General features: G+C 43.1%; 1 protein-coding gene across 9 annotated transcripts in view; it reads left to right on the top strand.

Annotated features, from left to right (window-relative positions):
* LOC137123028 (exostosin-1c) overlaps positions 1-13,448 on the top strand; it is a 79,255-nt gene extending 65,807 nt beyond the window's left edge. For all 9 annotated transcript variants that reach the window (XM_067496437.1, XM_067496390.1, XM_067496379.1 and 6 more), the window contains 9 exons: positions 2,296-2,403; positions 6,188-6,307; positions 8,718-8,850; positions 9,330-9,448; positions 9,713-9,808; positions 10,248-10,334; positions 10,425-10,585; positions 12,474-12,645; positions 12,745-13,448. In XM_067496437.1, coding sequence (XP_067352538.1) covers positions 2,296-2,403; positions 6,188-6,307; positions 8,718-8,850; positions 9,330-9,448; positions 9,713-9,808; positions 10,248-10,334; positions 10,425-10,585; positions 12,474-12,645; positions 12,745-12,930 — 1,182 coding nt within the window. In that variant the 3' untranslated portion in view covers positions 12,931-13,448. The remainder of the gene's footprint in view (positions 1-2,295; positions 2,404-6,187; positions 6,308-8,717; positions 8,851-9,329; positions 9,449-9,712; positions 9,809-10,247; positions 10,335-10,424; positions 10,586-12,473; positions 12,646-12,744) is intronic.
* The last annotated feature ends 920 nt before the right edge of the window (positions 13,449-14,368 follow it).

The following is a 14,368-nucleotide window of genomic DNA, read 5'->3' as shown; positions in this document are numbered from 1 at the left end:
TAAGCACAGCCTGCCCCCATATTGTAACGTAACAATGATGTGATTTTTAAATTGTATTTAAAAAAAAAAATCAAAAAAAAAAAAAACATCTTGCATTTACCCTGCCTTCGGGATTTACTGGATTCTCCGAGGGCCACATAAACGACTACGTAAGCTCTGCATGCTATATGCCAACACCGTAATCATCATTAGCTACAACATTTCCTTCTACAAAACACTGTTAGAGTAACCAAATTAGACTTTTACAGGAAACAGCCACTCGCTGAATAAGATCCAGCTCATACACACTTCAGTCAATGGGGAAGCGAACAGGATGCCGAATGTTTATGTTGGAGAGTTTTGTAGCGTATTGGTTGTTGACACCTCGATTGTCACATCTTTAAGTGTTTTCCAGAGACCAGTGCATTGTGTTGAGTGCAGATGTAGACACAAAGGCATTGTTATTTGCTATTTGCCAGGCCTTTTAAACTAAAACGGCTCCATTACATACTTACGCAAGCTGGAACTGGTTGTTAAAGTCTATTGGTGAAAAGTGCAAGTAGACAAACAATGGGGGGAAAAAAAAAACCACAGGCGTTGAAGTGAGGGAATAGTTTACACCAGCCTGGTTGCTGGATGTCTTTCTCTGCCACCCAAGTCGACGGTCTCACACTGGTGCAGGAAGCAGAGTGGCTGTTTTTAGATTTGCCGAACACTGAACTTTCGAGCTGTTACTGTGTTCCCTGGCTGCACTACTCTCTGGGGCTGTGTGTGTGTGTGCGTGTGTGTGTGTGTGTGTGTGTGTGCGTGTGCATGTCCATGAATGGCCCGGAAGCATCCATAGGAGTGGCAGCCTGCCCCACTGCTCATGTCTGCTGAATGGACAAATCCACATACAACCCACTTGGCTTGGCAGCAGACGGCAGTCACGGTCCCTTTCTCCTCCTGTCTTCTGTCCTTTCTTTCTCCATCTCACTTCTTTCTCCCTGCTGCCGCTTCTGTTTTCCATTCATGCCACTTTTTAAACATTTTTGTTGTGTATTTGTTTTTTTTGTTTTTTTTTCGTGCCAGCCGAGCCCACAAAAGAACTGGCAATTACCACTGTGGTGGGAATTGTACTGCCAGCTTTCCGATATACGCACATTAGCTCACTCCTCCGCGTACATATTCGCTCAGACTCTACCCTTCTTCATTTCCCAATGCAAACAAATTGAAACATCGCACACATCGCATAGGCTTTTATATTGCCCTACCTCCAGGCGGGAGGTAGGGCAATGTTTGAAAATCATCCTCAGAGTGCCTCATCTCTTGGGCAGAATAGTCAGCTGAGCCTCAGGCTTGTTTTAAAATGTAGAGGCCTTGAATAATCATTCTGGGAGGCTTTGCGTGACCTTGTCATAACCTGCGGCCGCCTGACACATACGGACAAATCCTTCTATTGGCATGAGTGTCCTTCAGCAGTTCTATTCGCAGATGAAATGCATGGAAGCCTCAGAGGGCCGGAGCGTTTGATCTCCACTGTTTGCGCTGCTGCTGCTGCTGCTGCTGGTGCTGCTGTTCTCTGGTGGTTTAATTAGAAAACGGTAGGAAAAACCACAATGTGTAGACCAATCGACACTTGAAACCATAGCGATTAGAAAGAAGAAGAGCAGGGTGGGATGAGAGCGCCGTTGATGGAAATGGACAAAGGGTAGAGAGAGAAGCCAATATATTCACGGGAGAGAGGGGGACACCAAAGACAAAGTGGACCAGCATCAAAAACCCTGTCAGTGAATTAGCGGATAGCAGAACAGCAAACATAAACTTCAATAAATCCCGTCTGTACACATCAACAGTTCCTTCTTAGTCTTCATACTTCAGATCTTCATTCCTCTTTCATTTTATCCCCTTCCCAGCATATGTGCATTCCTTTTGCTGCCCCCCCTGCCCCGCCCACACACACACAGAGACACTTTGCACATACAGTATATTAACATACAAGAGGACTGATCACATTGTCTGCTCAGCCTGGGATATCACAGTCCCAAGCAGCTGGGACTAAACTCACACAGATTGTATTATATTCATACAGCTGTAGTATATCATGTTATGTCGCTTATTGCCAAAGAGGATCTGGCACCAACACAGACGCAACTGGAAGAAAGCCAGTCAAATTGCAGCTGATCAGAGCTGATCTACATGGAATTGTACAGCTGGTTTATTAGTTCACTGTCTTTCTATGACTCTCTAAATGTGTGTTTGTGTGTGTGTGTGTGTGTGTGTGTGTGTGTGTGTGTGTGTGTGTGTGTGTGTGTGTGTGCGTGTGTGCATGTATAGGCGGCGTGTATCCCAGTGCTGCTGAGTAATGGTTGGGAGCTGCCGTTTTCTGACGTCATACAGTGGAACCAAGCAGTCATTGAGGGAGACGAGAGACTACTACTACAGGTAATAAGCATAAGCATTTACACTTCCAACCATGCACACGCATAGTTTCACATTTCCATAAATGCACACCGAGGTCAATGACCACCAGGATGTCCTCAGTTGGCGTCCAAGCAGGTCAGTGGACTTCTATAGATGATCCAGCAATTCCAGTCCTAAAGATGTAGAAACAAACGGTAAAGCAGCTGCACAAAGAAAAAAGAAAAGCAGGCATCTAATGAGTGTCGAGGTTCAATGTTTTTAATAAGAAAAATACCCAGAGTACGTAGACGGAGCCATTTAAAGCAAGTATCTTATAGTCAATGACGATAAAAGGCACCTGAATTTGGTCATTTTAGTTTGATGTGACATCCGTATACATATTCTATGTTTTATAGTCAAAATAAACACAGCCTAATTATTGATGCTTGTTAAACACTAGACTCCTCTTCATGGGGCTTTTTTCTCGTGGATTCAAGGGCAACATTTTCCCATTTACATCAGTTTTCACTCGGTTTGTATGTAATGATGGGCGATGGGAAACCTCCCATCTACAAAGCTACAAAGCAGGCATTACCTGTATCAAGCAGCGTGGTTACAGGTTAGGGCCCCTTGAGATTAAACACCCATAGAAGCCTTAATCCAGCTTCGGTTCAAAAGCATTTGCGCGCTCATCCTCCTGTGTCTGTGTCTCCTCTCGCACATACAGAAGAATAAACACAATGAGCGAGCAAAGCCAGCTTACACTCAGCCACAGCTGCTATCTCTCTCCCTCACACAAATAACATCATGTTTCCTCTGTGCTGATCTGCTTCGATCTCAGCCAACAGAGGACATGAACTGCCATTCAGCTAATGAACGGGAACGTGCCCCGAGAACTCGGGGCAGAGGAGACATTGGATTGAGCGAGTCGACCTTATCAGTGGCATTTCTGCACACCTGCAAAAGCCGTCACATGGAAACACAGAGGAATAATCAGAGTGTGTATGATGTGGGGTTATGGAGTGTGGGCAGACACTTCAGACAAAATACACACAGCGAGAGATTTAGCGGCCTCCCGGCTTCTTTAACTGGTGCTCATTAGAAAATGTGTTATCTTTGTGAAGACTTTGTGAAGGGTTTTAAAGAGTCAACTGCTCGCACTTCTCTCAGTTCAACATGGCTTTCTTCCACCTTCACTGAGCCATTGAGCTTAACACTCTAAGTGATTAAATCAATTTGGGTGGTTCCATCGAAACCCCTAATTTGGTCCTTACTAAAATAAGCTGTAATTATCTGAATAAACAAATCAATTCAATTCAATTTAGCTTTATTTATATAGTGCCAATTCATCAAGGCACTTTACAGAATAAAGTTGAGACTAAAAAGATGTATAGAGAGAACCCAACAATTCCCCCTTGAGCAACCCCTAGGCAACAGTGGAGAGGAAAAACTCCCTTCAGTGGAAGAAACCTCCAACAGAACCAGGCTCAGGGTGGGCCGACATCTACCTTGACTGATTGGGGCAGACCAGTAGCTGCGCACTGGAAAACGCACGGATCCAAAGCCTGGGACATCTACAGAAAGGGACAGAAAGAGGGAGACAGAGAAGGAGAAATAAGACACAAAGTTGTCATACAGTGATGACAAAGAAATGTGGGGTGAGAGAAGGAAAGGAGCTCAGTGCATTGGGGGGTGGGTCTCCCAGCAGTCTAATCCTATAGCCTATAGCAGGCTTTATCAAAGAGGAAGCCTAGACAGAAATGTAGAGAGGGTGTCTGTTTTCAGAATCTTAACTGGGAGCTGCTTCCACAGCAGAGGAGCTTGATAGCTAAAGGCTCTGCCTCCCATTCTACCTTTGGAAATTCTGGGAACCACAAGTAGGCCTGCATTCTGAGATCGAAGTGGTCTACTGGGATGCGGTGCTATGAGGTCTTCTATATATGATGGAGCCTGGCCATTCAGAGCTTTATATGTAAGAAGCAGGGTTTTAAATTCTATTCAAAATTTAATGAGGAGCCAATGGAGAGAAGCTAGTGAGTTTGAAATATGATCTCTCTTGATAATTCCAGTCAGCACTCTTGCTGCAGCATTTTGGATTAATTGCAGGCTCTTTAAGGAGTTACTGGGGCATCCTGAAAGTAGTCTAACTTAGAGGTAACAAATGCATGGACTAGTTTTTCGGCATTGCTTTGAGACAGGATCCTCTTAATTTTGGCAATGTTCTGTAGGTGGAAGAAGGCTGTTCTAGAGATTTGTTTTATATGTGAGGTAAAGGACAAATCCTGGTCAAAAAAAAATTTTAAGCATTGTCGGAAATCCAGGCATTTATGTCTTGTAGTGTTTTTTATCTGGTTCCATAGATGGATATAGCTGGGTAACATCAGTATAGCAATGGAAATGTATGGAGTGTTTTCAAATAATGTTGCCTAAAGGAGACATATATAAAGTAAAAAGGTTCTAACACAGAGCCTTGTGGAACTATGTAAATAACCTTTGTGTGCATGGAGGATTCATTAACATGAATAAATTGGAATCTATCAGATACATAAGATTTAAACCAACCTAGTGCAGTTCCTTTAATCCCAATTTCATGTTCCAGTCTCTGCAATAAAATGTTGCCATCAGTGATGTTAAATGCAAGTTTAGAGACGAGCCCATTATCTGATGCCATAAGAAGATCGTTGGTGACATTTACCAGTGCTGTTTCTGTACTATGATGAACTCTGAAGACTTTCAGTCAAGATTTGAAACAAATTATTCCTGTACAGGTCTATTAAGGGTAAAGCTTCCTTGAGCAGTGTAGCAGTGTACTTGGAATAGGCTCTAGCAGACAGTTTGTTAGTTTAGATTAGGTAACAGTTGATGTTAGCTCAGCGAGATCTATGGGTAAAAAGCAGTCTAAGAGGGATTGATGATTCTATCACGGTTGTTAGAATCTAAAAAGGTCTATTTAATAATTGGGTTGGAGGATCTGGTGAATTTTTTCTCTAATACCTACAATTTTGTTCATAAAGAAAGTCATCGTTGCTCTGAGTTTAGGAAATTCTAGTCTCAACAGGACTATGGCTCTACAGTGCAGAAAAGAAACCGGGGTTTTTTCTTGTTTTCTTCTATTAATGATGAATAATATGCTGTTCTGGAATCACAGAGAGCTTTTTTGTACATTTTTAAACTGTTTTTCCAGGCTAAATGGGATTCTGCTAAATTAGTGGACCAGGAACTTCCTTTCTAACTTTCTTGTTTCCTGCATAAAGTTGCGAGTTTGTGAACTATACCATGGAGATCGCCTCCTCTGGTTAACAGCCTTGTTTTTCAGAGGAGCAACAGTATCGAGTATTGTACGTAGTGAAGCTGCAGAATTATCAACAAGATAATCAACCTGTACAGGAGTAAAGTTAAGGTGGCTGCCTTCCATTGTATTGACACATGGTGAAGCAAATGACGAACGAATCGTTTCTTTAAATTCGCTCACAGCATTTTCACCCAAGCACCTACTGTAGTGGATTTGTTTTCTAACTGCTGTATAGTCCATCATTTCAAATTAAAATGTTATTAGAAAATGGTAAGAGAATTATTTATTTCAATGCCATACGTAAGGACAAGGTCTCTGGTGTGACTAAAACAGTGAATGGGTTGATTTACATTTTGGGAAAAAACAGTTAAATCTAATAATGAAATAAAGACAGTGTTGAGGCAGCTACTGTCAACATCTACACAAATGTATAAGTCATGATAGTGGGTGACTAAATAGGATAGAAAATCTGAAAATGTTATCAAAAACTCTCATTTTGCCTTAATCTTAATTTTTTGGTTCTTCTTATTTCAGGTGCCGTCCACAGTGAGAGCAGTAGGTGATGAGAGAGTCCTGGCTCTCAGACAGAGGACGCAGATGTTGTGGGAAGCTTACTTTTCGTCAGTGGATAAGATAGTCCTCACCACGCTAGAGGTCAGCCCAAAGCCTCGACACACTCGCACAGAGGAACACTTTCTATGTGGTTTCGTGAGCAGCAGTATGTGGTGACGCTGTGGCTACATGCAGTCCTAGATGGTGAACTAGCTAAACTCAGTATGCAAGGGCTAACAAGTCTGCAGTATCAGGGGCTGGCAGTGAAGCAATTTTAGCATAGTGACCTAATCGTGAAGCAGCCATGTTAGTAACATGACACACACACCAAAAAAAGCATTTTCCTATAGACAATCCTTGCAAAAGGCTACATAAACCTCAGTGATGTTGTGGACAGTCCGTAGCAGCAGGACTTGTGGCTCGTACACTGATGAATCAAACACTTCCTGTGACTGTCGGGAAGGTTTAAATGTTGCAGATGTCTCTCAATCTCTGCTTAGGCCTAGTTACTCGTCCGTGACATCCCAGTGCGGTTTCTCAATCTTTTCCTTCAGCTTTCAAAAGATTCACTTGACAAAACGCTCTCACCCCATGTGTATTTGTCATGGGTATGGTGAGTAACTGGATGTCAACTAGTACTAATTCCTTTTAAAACAGTTTGTTCCCTCAGGGTCGTTAAATGGCTCAGCCTCCAGCCAAAATGTGTCAATGGTCTGGTCGCTCAGACAAACAGCTGATGCCACATTCCCCCTTTGGGACGCCACGGCATATGCTGTGCAGAAGGAAAACTCTTTTGGCAAGTAAATGCTGACCTGCTGACATCAGTAGACCATGTCTGAGGGGGCACCCTCTTGATGCAATTCAGAGGACTGACAGCTGCTCACTTGTGCATCAAGAGTTTGCTTAAAAGAAATCAGTCTCGCAACTGCATAAAAATGTAAAAAAAAAAAGACTTAAATAAAGGGTTCATTACAAGTGGATGCTCCACAATAGCTTCGTTTTATGTCAGAATCCCCACAGAAGTGAGTGTGATTAAGACAGTTTGCTATGGGTGAAACACTCATTGGTCTATATCATTGGCACTGACTTGCCTGCCAAACTCAGCAATTCTTAGATGCTGCCGTTAGCTCTGGTAAATCACCGCGAGGCCAAAAGCATTGAATATTAGTGCCATAGGTTAGGATTGGGATATGGTAAGGATTTCTAATATTCAACCCAATGAGCAATAATGTGTGAGATGGATTGAAAGTGAAATTCCAGGACCAACTAGAAACTTACTTCAAATCTTCCATTAGTTAGAATAGTCTGCATTTCTGTTACCATACAGCCATATATTTGTTTCCAAAGAAAACATCCATAAAAAGAAGCTGCTGCTGCTGCTGTAAACACAGGCTTTCTGTTGGATACCCAGCCGTAGTCGCCCATCTCCCTGTGGTGTGCTGCCTCCTTCAGAAAGGCTTTTCAACCGTGTGTTCACTTTTGAATCCAACCACCCTTCTATCATTATGATTACGGGGTTGGATCGTGGCCCATGCTTCTACTCTTTTCCTTCTGTATCTCGGCGCTGCTTTGCTCCATTTGCATAGGGAACGTTTTCAAAGCAGTCCACATCTGATCCACCTGAAGTCTCAGTAGAAATCCCCTAACGTATAGAAATGTATCATTATGCTGCAAATGTCAGTCCCGACCCGCCAAGTTAAGCCTCACTGCTCAGTAATATCAGACTGAGAACGTTTCTTTCTTAGTGCCACAGGTCAGGTTCAGAGAAATCTTCTAGTCTAAGCTCATATAGCCGCTTTCTCTGTTTTTACCTTTTGGTCTTTGAACAAACCTAGAAGAAAAATGTACTTCACAAGTACTTTCTCCTGCTAAGAGAGAGTCATTTGAAGGTCGGCCGAAGGGTTAGATCAAGCATTAAATGAAATAACAGCCTCATTACGTGAGCCTTTTTTTTGTGCACACTGCCACACAAAAACAACCCTACTGATATCTGAAGAAATCACGCAGTGAGTGGCTGCGTTCGCACACTGATGTTTATAGTAAAGGCAGGTCTGGAGGCCCCTGGTGTATTTGCTGCTGGGGATTTATGGTAGAGATAATAAAGGAGAGGTTCTGGAAGTTGGTGATAAGCTGCTTATATACATACAGCATGCAGAGGGGAACCTCTCTCCCCATGAGAGACAGCTGTGTAGTCAGCCTGAGGTCAGTGAGGCAGAGGGCTTCTGATTGGATGGTGACAGTGCCGCCGCATAGACACCTCCTGTTGGTGCAAAACGGGAAGTGCAGAAGGTATATCATGAGGGATTGTTGTAGGGCGCAAACAGAAGTGCGGCGCGTCTCAAATTGCAGTGGAGTTTACATTAAGCTCCAAGACGCTCATCCGCCAGCTGAGAGAGAGAGAGAGAGAGAGAGAGAGAGAGAGATGAATGTGGTGCAGGCTTATACTAGATGAGCACAACTAGCCAATATGCTTTCTGTTTCTTACTCATCCAGTTTTCCTGCCTCTCCTCAGATAATCAAGGATCGCGTTTTCTCTCACATATCGAGGAACAGATACATGTGGAACTCCCTACCAGGAGGTCTGCTGGTCCTCCCAGAGTACTCGACTCACCTGGCCCATTTCCCTTTCTACTACCTGGGATTAGGTAAATAAGTCGGCAGAACATGCAAATTTCGATTCCACACTAAGCACAATCATGAGACTATTATGTCAGAGCTGGGGAGGTAGAGAGGAGTAATCAACACTGCAGCAGCAAATAATAATCAAATGATTATGAAAGGTCTGGTCTGCATTAATTCTTATTTTCAAATGCCGTCAAATAAATCTCCCCAATAAGATTCGCAAGTCTTTAAAAAATATTTAGAGCCAATTTAAGCAAATGTTTATGTGATTATGACATTTTTCAATTTATTCTGATGGCAGAACATAGCAATAACCCAGGTACTGCTCTATGCCACAAGGGCTCGTTTTCCCACTGGGTAGCACAAGAAAGGATCAAAATCTTGACAGTGTCTTGAAATGTCATTCGATGATCCTTCAGGGACTGATGCAGATGCACTTCACGGTTTCTTGCACAACCTTTGAACACAAATGATACAATATTACTTTTGTGACTTTGTTTAGGTGTCAGTCCAGGTCAGGAGTTTACTGCTGTCATCCATGCCGTCTCCCCGTTGGTCTCCCAGTCTCAGCCAATTATGAAGCTGCTTCAGGTGGTTTCCAAGTCAAAGTACTGTTCACAGGTGAATACACCAAACTCTGACACAACAATGTGGAATAAATAGTAAAATACAGTCACGTTTGTAACACTGTTTAAACTCATCGTATGCACTATTGTCGACTATATCTATAATGAATCACTTTAGCAATAACCAGGGATTTAGAGGAGGAATTACACATCCGCCAGGCTTTCTAGTTGACTGACGGGACCATCTATTTCTGATCAATCTGATGCATCTATCTGTGGATGTGTTATGTAAAATTCACCTCCCCTGCTGCTGCTGCAGATCATCATTCTGTGGAACAGCGAGAAGCCACCACCCAGTCGGAGCAAATGGCCTCCCATGCCCGTCCCCCTCACTGTGACAGACGGCAGGAGGAAGGTGAGGGCCAGTGCCACGCACAACTCACACTGACGCCTGCTCTGACGTCTTGAGTGACAGAAAGACAAACTGTCAGTCGCTCGGGCTGTTTATGTATCTGTCTTTTGCTTTACATCTGTTCCTGTCTTTTCACTGCTCTTTCTCCTTGATGTCTGAATTTCTGTCTGTCTTCCTCCCCATGTATATCAGACATGTTCACTGATCCGTTTGGCATTTACCTTCATAAACGTCACTCATTCCCGATGGTTTGTGCCAGTCTGTATCCATTTTGTTTTTGTTTTTTTTTCACAAAATCTTTAGTGGTTCGCTCCTCTCACTCACTCTGCACGATTAACTGTAACATGGTCATCTTTCACTCCTTCTAATAATCTCTCACAGGGCAGACAGCACATAGCCTACAGTACCATAACTAAAGATTACTACTGCATTTCCCTCACAGACCACCAGTCGGTTTCTACCTCACGTTGCCATAGAGACAGAAGCAGTACTGAGTCTGGACGAGGATACGGTCCTTCTGACCAGTGAGGTGTGTGCATCCGTGTTAGTCATAAACATACAGCAGATGTACACGGCCCAAAAAGTAGCATCAATAACCCCTGCATGTCTGTACATACAGGTGAACTTTGCTTTCTTGGTGTGGCGGAGCTTCCCTGAGCGGATCGTGGGCTACCCTCCCAGGAGCCATTTCTGGGATCCTCTGAAGCGCGCCTGGGGCTACACCTCGAAATGGACCAACAATTACTCAATCGTCCTGACTGGAGCTGCCTTCTACCACAGGTACATAAACATGCAAAATCTCCTCGAAGAAATGTTTCACCTACCTGTGATGCGATGCTGTGAAAGCCCCTATTTGCTTAAAATAACAATTTGAATCTTTCTTTTGGTCCTGACGCCTTGTTTCCCACCATCCCGACGCTACTTAGTCATCAGTATTCCGTTGCAAACGTAAGGCACAGCCATAAATCTAATGGGTGATCAGTGGCCTGAAAGTTGATTTACTTGAAAGCTCCTCTGATGAGTAGAACAAATCCACCTGAGTGGAATATGCCGTCTTATACAAGCAGGATGCAGTTACTCCACAATTTAACACAGTGTGCTCACTTTTGGCAGCGGTTATAAAGAAACCACTTTTCCATGCTAATTTGTATCCTGGAAGGTTAGGCCCACTACAGGACCATCAGGATCACCTCATGCCCCTTTTCACCGTCAAACAGTCAAATCACAGTGAGTCAGTCCGTTAAAACGTGCCTTGCTCATTGTGTGAACCTTCAATTTGGTCTTTTTACACGCAAAATTATCTAATTACTTACTGTGTAGGGTATTAGTAAAATGATGTGACAGCGCAGCTAATGGCCTTTCACAATGGAGCTGCTTTGCACCGAAATGTAATGCAACAGCTCAATATGCAGTAGCACAGCACTACAATTCTCCCACCTTGACATCTGTATGAAGAAAGAACATGCGTCGTGCCGGAGGGGTTTATTTTTCTGTGCACTATAAATATTAAATCCCACTGGTGGTGAAGTGGTTAACTTGTCCCAGATGCATTTCATCAACATACATCACACCATGTTCTCATTTTTGTACATGCTACCATGCAGGTGCTAACTCCCCGATCTCTGCCTTATGGTAAAACAGGCAGAGATGTGGTGCATTGCTCAATTTAATTTTTTTTTTTGTCAAAGTGCTTGTCTAAAGAGATTTATTGTACTATGTGTGCAAGTACAAGACAGCCTAAAGCTGTGATTAGAAACTAATAATAGTGAAACAGAACATCACGTTTTGCACGTTGGCAACAAATGTGACAAAGTATTTTGCAAGACGAAGAATAGAACAATGTGTGATGGAGAGAATAGGCAAGTAGGAAACTCTCGCAGCTAATTCATTTTTAGGTCCCTTTTTTTTTTTAATTTAAACATCTGGCGCTTTTTTTTTGTTAAAAATTATTACATGAGGTTAAATTAATAAGACATGTGGCTGTAACCTGTCCAATGATCCTATGTTTAGTTTATTTTTTTTTTTTTCAAAACTGGTGCCTCAAAGCCCTTTTGAAAGCGAGGGCCTACACAGACAGACACACTCAGACAACAGTTCACACTCACATTCACACGTACAAATCACCAGTTAAGAGTCACCAGTTAACCTAACTTGCATGTGTTTTGGACTGTGGGGGGGGGAAACCCATGCAAGCACAGGGAGAACATGCAAACTCAACGCGGGTATATTCAAACCAGGGACCTTCTGGCTATGAGGCGGCCGCACTAACCACTCCACCACCGTGCTGCCCATTACTGCACTCGCACTTTATATTAATTTATGCGGTGAGCTTTTTCTTTCATTGTCAGTTGTTGAATTCAAATGACGTAAACTCGTCACTCGCTCTACAGAGGTCGTGTGGTCTTGGTTGACTTCCTCCTTCAGAACGCTCGGGATGACATCATCACGATGAGGGAAAAACTCCTCCGTGTGATGTCATCTACAGGGCATTTTCAGAATATAACAGAATATAGGGAAGGTAGAGTAATATTTAAAAGCATTAGTATACATGTACTCCCCAGTCTAGATCCATCAGAAGCAAGTGGTGAAGTCGACCTCGAAGAACATTTGTTTTATATTTTAACAACACTGCACAGATACTTGTATGACACTTTTACACGTCCCGCAGGTACTATCACTACCTGTTTTCCCACTACCTGCCGCAGTCACTACGGACGCTGGTGGATCGTACCTCCAACTGTGAGGACATCCTGATGAACTTCCTGGTCTCTGCTGTAACTCACCTGCCGCCAGTCAAAGTGGCTCAAAGGAAACAGTACAAAGAGCTGCCCAGTCCACAGGTAGGGGCTCGTTTTTTCTTTGTTTGCTGTAGTCTTTGGAGACCCTTTACTTAAAAGAACAGACCAGTAAAATCACACTGTCCTGTTTTTACCTCCTAGGGTACAAAAAGTGTCCCCTGGGCCAATCCAGAGCACTTCAACCAACGGCAAGAGTGTGTCAACACTTTCGCCAACTGGTTTGGCTACATGCCCCTAGTCCACTCTCAGTTTCGCCTGGACCCAGTGCTCTTCAAAGATCAAGTATCTGTCCTCCGTAAAAAGTACAAAGACCTAGAGAGGGCATGAAATTGACATATGGACAGAAGGACCACAGGAGCACGGGAGGTCTTGTCTAGTGGCCTTTTGGACAAACGAACGAAACAGTCAATGATGAACAGGCAATGTGCTACTTATTGACTGTCTGGGAAGTAGACAAAATGGTCCATGGACAAAATACAATAAGACAGGCCCTGGTGGACTGTTCTGGACTATATAAATATAAAGAGAAAGAGGCTTATAAAGTTTGAAATAAACTTCAATTGATTCTTCCACCTTTGTGAGTCTGGTAAGACAGCAGAGGAGGACATGAAGTAGTCCTTGTGAGTCTCGGTGAGAAAGGACAGTCTGTGTGAACACTTCAGATGCCAGTGCTGCTGGTGTGACAATAAGATGGGAGGTTATGCCAAAAGCAAGGAACTGGTGTTGGTGACATGCACTCCAGCTGTGGCTCAACATTAATGTGCAAGGACCGTTGCCAAGGAAACAGATAATCTCCCCATCAAAATGCTAATTGTAAAACAAATAAAGTGATTTATAAATGCAAACTCTGCCACGGTGCAGCAGGTTGTTGGGAGTTTTATTTCTTCACTTGACAAACATTTCTATTCAAACAAGTCCTGAATGTGTATTTTCAGCACAGATGAAGGAACCAGATTGCTTCCCGATAGGTTTGTTAGACACTGAAAACCCCCTTGAGTGAGGCATAGAGACTATATACTTCATATTTGTCCCATATGCATAATTGGTGGGAGGCAGGGTGGGGGAGTGGTGGGTGCTGATGTCTCACCAGCCTGAATCCAGCAGCTGGTTGCAGCCTTTCTGTGTGGAGTTTGCATGTTCTCCCCGTGCTTGCATGGGTTTCCTCCGGTTCCCTTCCACAGTCCAAAAACCTGCGTGTTTAGGTTAATTGGGGACTTAAAATTTCCTGTAGGAGTGAATGGTTGTCTCTCTCTCCGTTTGCCTTGAGATAGACTGGTGGCCCATCCAGAGTGTACGCTGCCTCTTGCCTAATGGCAGCCGGGATAGGCTACAGCCCCCTGGTTACAGAGAACTGATGGATGGATAGATGCATAATTGATTGTACTGTACAATGAACATCCTATTTCATGTCCACCAGTCTCAACTAGCACTCCAGCAATTATTTTAATTTCCATCAACTATTCCCCAGCTTCTCAAGTTATTCAAATAAAGGATAAAGCTGGTGATATTCTATATTTAAATTTGTCAGCAAATTCATTAAACAGCTAAAATGTAAAATAAATGGTCTATTTACTGTAACATCTATAAATTCCGAACCTGATTTTACTATATTTGTCTGTGCAATAAACCTCCATTGTTGTTCAAAAGCTATTAAAAACCCATGAATGAGCCGCACGGCTGAACTGGATGTTTCCTCCTCACAAAAATGTGATCATTGTTTATTTATTTTGTAAAGAATTCCAAAAGTAAAGATAAGCTTTTGGGC

Source organism: Channa argus, chromosome 1 (assembly GCF_033026475.1).
Source record: "Channa argus isolate prfri chromosome 1, Channa argus male v1.0, whole genome shotgun sequence".
NCBI lineage: Eukaryota > Metazoa > Chordata > Actinopteri > Anabantiformes > Channidae > Channa > Channa argus.
The sequence above is the reverse complement of the archived record's forward strand: the minus strand, read 5'-3'. Positions and strand labels throughout refer to the sequence as shown.